The 4,658-nt window shown below is 53.4% G+C and overlaps 1 protein-coding gene across 1 annotated transcript in view; it reads left to right on the top strand.

Moving 5' to 3' along the window:
- The window catches only part of LOC102385011 (zinc finger protein 883-like), an 8,497-nt gene extending 4,880 nt beyond the window's left edge, over positions 1–3,617 (top strand). The window contains exons 3-4 of the mRNA XM_025195841.1: positions 426–610; positions 1,095–3,617. Of these exons, the coding sequence (XP_025051626.1) occupies positions 426–610; positions 1,095–2,561 (1,652 nt within the window). The 3' untranslated portion in view covers positions 2,562–3,617. The remainder of the gene's footprint in view (positions 1–425; positions 611–1,094) is intronic.
- The last annotated feature ends 1,041 nt before the right edge of the window (positions 3,618–4,658 follow it).

Below are 4,658 nucleotides of genomic sequence, written 5' to 3'. Positions count from 1 at the left end.
CTAGATATCAGGAGGCGCTACCTCACTGTCAGGGCGGCTAGGATCTGGAACCAACTTCCAAGAGAAGTGGTGCTGGCTCCTACCCTGGGGAACTTTAAGAGGAGGCTAGACGAACACGTTGCTGGGGTCGTTCGACCCCAGTGCTCTTTCCTGCCGTGACGGAGTTGGACTTGATGATCTGCTCAGGTCCCTTCTGACCCTACCAACTATGAAACTATGAATAGGGAACCTGAGCCCAACACAGGGAACTGCCCCTCCTTCACCCCCAGCACTTGGGGTTTTGGCAGGAAGACCTTGTTTTCTTGAGGGAACACAACTGCCAAGGTCCAGGCCTGCTCAGGGCCCCATCCCAGCAGAAGAATTACCAGTGTTTGCCCTTTGCCTACAGGGTGGGCGGTAATCTGGTGTTTCTCTTCCCCATGCAGGAGGTGCTTGCCTGCTGAGCAGAACTAAAGAGCAGCGTCCTGCAGAAGGGCCTGCCAACCTGGAGCCAGCCTGGACTTTCCTAGGGAGTTTGGGCAAGATGGACTCCCTGAGACTTGAGAAGCAGCCATGGCACAAGAGTCAGGGGAGGCCTCAAAAGCAGAAGGAGAACAGAGCGATGAACCAGGTACCATCTCCAGTTGAGCGTGAGAGTGGAGAAGGGACAGACAGACAGAGCCCTGGGTGCAGGGAACACTTTGTGGAGCTGAGAGACCTAAAGAGCTGCTGGGAAGATCCACTGCATCCCAGCCAAGGCATTGGGAAGGGCCTTGGAGGGAAGCAGGAGCTCCCTGCCAAGCACAAGGGCAGAGCTCACCCCTGCTTGAAGGTCAGGAAAGCCTTTAAGTGCCCATCACTCCTGGCTTTTCATAAGATAAGCTACACTGGGGAGAAACCCCATGTATGCGCCAAGTGTGGGAAGAGCATCACGTGCCTCTCCACCCTGGCTGTTCACTCTCAGACCCATTCTGGAGAACTCCCCCACTGCTGCACCAAATGGGCTTAAAGCTTTGTGTGCCCCACAGACCTGGTCAAGTACCTACACGTGCGGAGGGGAAAGCATCAGCACTGCTGTGTAAAAGGCCTTCACCCATTTCTTCTCCCTGTCTCAGCACTGGTGCATCCACCTGGAGAGGAAGACACACCACTGCACTGAGTGCAAGAAGAACTTCATCTGCCGGCAAGACCAGTCCCAACACCAGTGTGTGCAGATGGCGGAGAAGCCACACCATAGCACCAAGCCTATGAAGAGATTCAGGCATTCCTCCAACCTCATCAGGCACTGGTACCTGCACACAAGGGAGAAGCCACATAAGTGTTCGAAGTGTGGAAAGAGCTTCACTCATTCCTCCAGCCTGGCTCGGCACCAGCGTATCCACACAGGGGAGAAACCACATCAGCGCTTGAAGCGTGCAAAGAGCTTCACTCCTTCTTCCAGGCTGGCTCGGCACCAGTGTATCCACACAGGAGAGAAGCCACATCGGTGCTTAGAGTGTGGGAAGAGCTTCAATCATTCCTCCAGCCTGGCTCGGCACCAGCGCATCCACACAGGGGAGAAGCCACATCAGTGCTTAGAGTGTGGGAAGAGCTTCACTCAATCCTCCAGCCTAGCTCGGCACCAGCGTATCCACCCAGGGTGGAACCCATATCAGTGCTCCAAGTGTGGGAGGAGCTTCACCTACTCCTCCACGTTGGCCCAGCACCAGCTCATCCACACAGGGGAGAAATCACATCGATGCTCAGAGTGTGGGAAGAGCTTCCCCTGGTGCTCCAGCCTGGCCCGGCACCAACTTGTCCACACAGAAGAGAAACCATATCAGTGCTCGGAGTGCGGGAAGAGTTTCACCCGATCCTCAAGCCTGGCTCAGCACCAGCATATCCACACAGGGGAGAAGCCATACACATGCTCAAAGTGTGGGAAGAGCTTCATTCACTCCTCTAGCCTGGCTCAGCACCAGCGTATCCACACAAGGGAAAAACTTAATCGATGCTCAGAGTGTGGGAAGAGCTTCACCTGCTTCTCCAGCTTAACCCAGCACCAACGCATCCACACAGGGGAGAAGCCACATCAATGCATGGAGTGTGGGAAGAGCTTCGCTCAGTCCTCCAGCCTGGCTCAGCACCATCGTAGTATCCACACAAGGGAGAAGCCACATCAGTGCTTAGAGTGCGGGAAGACCTTCACTCAAGCCTCCCGCCTGGCTGAGCACCAGCGCATCCACACAGGGGAGAAGCCATATCAGTGCTCGGAGTGTGGGAAGAGCTTCAGTCGTTCCTTCAGGCTGGCTCAGCACCAGCGCATCCATACAGGGGAGAAGCCGTATCGGTGTTCAGAGTGCGGGAAGAGCTTCACTCATTCCTCCAGCCTAGCTGAGCACCAGCGCATCCATACAGGGGAGAAGCCATATCAGTGCACCGAGTGTGGGAAGAGCTTCACCCAATCCTCCATTCTGACCAGGCACCAACGTGTCCACACAGGAGAGAAGCCACATCAGTGCACTGAGTGTGGGAAGAGCTTCATCCAGTCCTCCAACCTAACACGGCACCAACGTGTCCACACAGGGGAGAAATTACATTAGTGCTCAGAGTGTGGGAAGTGCTTCCTCCACTCCTTCAAACTGGCCTTGCACCAGTGCATGCCTGTCCAGGTGTGTCCATAGTTCTGCCAGCAATACAGGAAGGATTTGAGGAAGTATACCTGCTCAGCACTCACCAGTGTCTACATACAGGGAAGCAGTCTCACACTGGTGCAGTGCAGCAACAATTGACCTTTCATTCAGCCTTTCTAGGGCACTGCAGAGCCCAAAGGACACAGAGGCTGACCTCTCAGGTTTGCTGAGGGGATGGGGTTAAATGGAAACACTGCAGGCAGAGGGCAGCCCTGATGCTGGGGGAACCTGTGAAGAGATGATCTTCGCATCAGCCTTGGAGCCTGTGCCATCCCCGTTGTTCTCTAAAAGTAGTCAGTGCTTCCAGGCAGAGAAGAATTGCCTTCAAAATAGGATGCTCTTCCCAACTAGATCCAAATGACATCCGGTGCTTTCTTTGGCTGAATCCCAGCTTTGTCCTCCCTCTTGGTCCCAGGGTTTGGTATGTTAGGTTCTTGAGTTGCAGGAAGGAGGACACTGATGTCTGGGGAAGCATTCCTTGCTCTAAGCAACCCTGATCTTGCCTTTCCTTCCTAGCACATCTCCCCTCTCCCAGGCCTGCATATTCGCATCAGAGTCTGCAAGAAGCCTCTTCTGCCACCCCGTGAGCCCACTGTGGTGGATTTCGCTGCTCAGCCCCTTGTCAGAGCTTTGCGACACCAGGTGCCAGCTGCCCCCTCCTCTCCTTCATAGACTCGTAGAAAATTAGGGGTAGAAGGGACCTCCAGAAGTCATCTAGTCCAACTGCCTGCTCCAAGCGGGACCATCCCCAACTAGATTATCCCAGCCAAGGATGGAGATTGCATAACCTCTCTGAGTTACCTGTTCCAGTGTTTTAATACCCTCATAGTGTAACACATTCTTCCTAACATTTAAGCTAAACTTCCCTTCCTGCAAATTGAGACCATTGCTCCTTGTTCTATCATCTAGCTCCACTGAGAACAATCTAGTGCTATCCTCTGTTGAACCCCCCTTCAGGTACTTGATGGCAGCTATTATGTCCTCTCTCAGTCTCCTTTTCTCCAGACTAAATGAGCTCAGTTCCTTCAGGCTGTCCTCACAAGTCATGTCCCCCAGGACCCTCAATATTTTTGTTTCCCTGTGCTGGACTCTCCAGTTTGTCCACATCCTTTCTGCAGGAGGGGGCCCAAAACTGAACACAGGACTCCAAATGTGGCCTCACCAGTGCTGAATAGAGGGGAATAAATGACCTACTGCCAACACAGCCACCAGTGCAGCCCAGGATGCCGTTAGCCTTCTTGGCAACAAGGGCAAACTGCTGGCCCATATTCAGCTTCTTGTCCCCTGTCACCCCCAGGTCCTTTTCTGTAGAGCTGCTGCCCAGCCAGTCCCTTGCAGCCTGCACCGGTGCATGGGATTTTTCCATCTAAATGCAGGACTCTGCCCTTGTCCTTGTTGAACCTCATGAGATTTCTTTCAGCCGAATTCTCTAATTTGTCGAGGTCACTCTGAATCCTCGCCCTACCCTCCAGCATATCAACTACTTCCCTAGCTTGGTGACAGATTCCTTGTTACTCAAGCCCCACAACTTAACGTGATATCCTTGTGGTTGGTCTCTCTCTCCTCTCCAGAGCTGTGAATTGGGAACAGATCAGGGGAGATCTCTTATTTCCTAGCTCCTTCCCTTTCCAGAAATTCACCTCAATTCCAGGGTTGTTGCTCACCCTCGGGAGCAGGAGCTGGTCACCCTTGAGGTATTATACCCATGTCGTATGCAACAAGGACCCTGCCCTTTTGAATGAACTTCTGGCTAGGAGGAAATGCGGTCTCTTTTCTGGGTTAAATGCAATAGCAGGGGTAAAGGAGGTGCAGCCTGTGACAAGTTCTGCCTCGTGTGCAAGGGTGGGGAAAGAAGGAAGGCACCCATCGTGTAGGTGAAATGCAGCACGTTGTAATCTCCCATTGGGAATACTGAGGCTTCCCTGCTAGTGCCAAAGCCATTTGGCTCCATGAGTGTCCTGTAGGGGCTACTCCAACAGGTTCCTGAAGAAAAAGGCCCTGGAGGTT

This window comes from Alligator sinensis, unplaced genomic scaffold (genome assembly GCF_000455745.1).
Source record: "Alligator sinensis unplaced genomic scaffold, ASM45574v1 scaffold1871_1, whole genome shotgun sequence".
NCBI lineage: Eukaryota > Metazoa > Chordata > Crocodylia > Alligatoridae > Alligator > Alligator sinensis.
The sequence above is the reverse complement of the archived record's forward strand: the minus strand, read 5'-3'. Positions and strand labels throughout refer to the sequence as shown.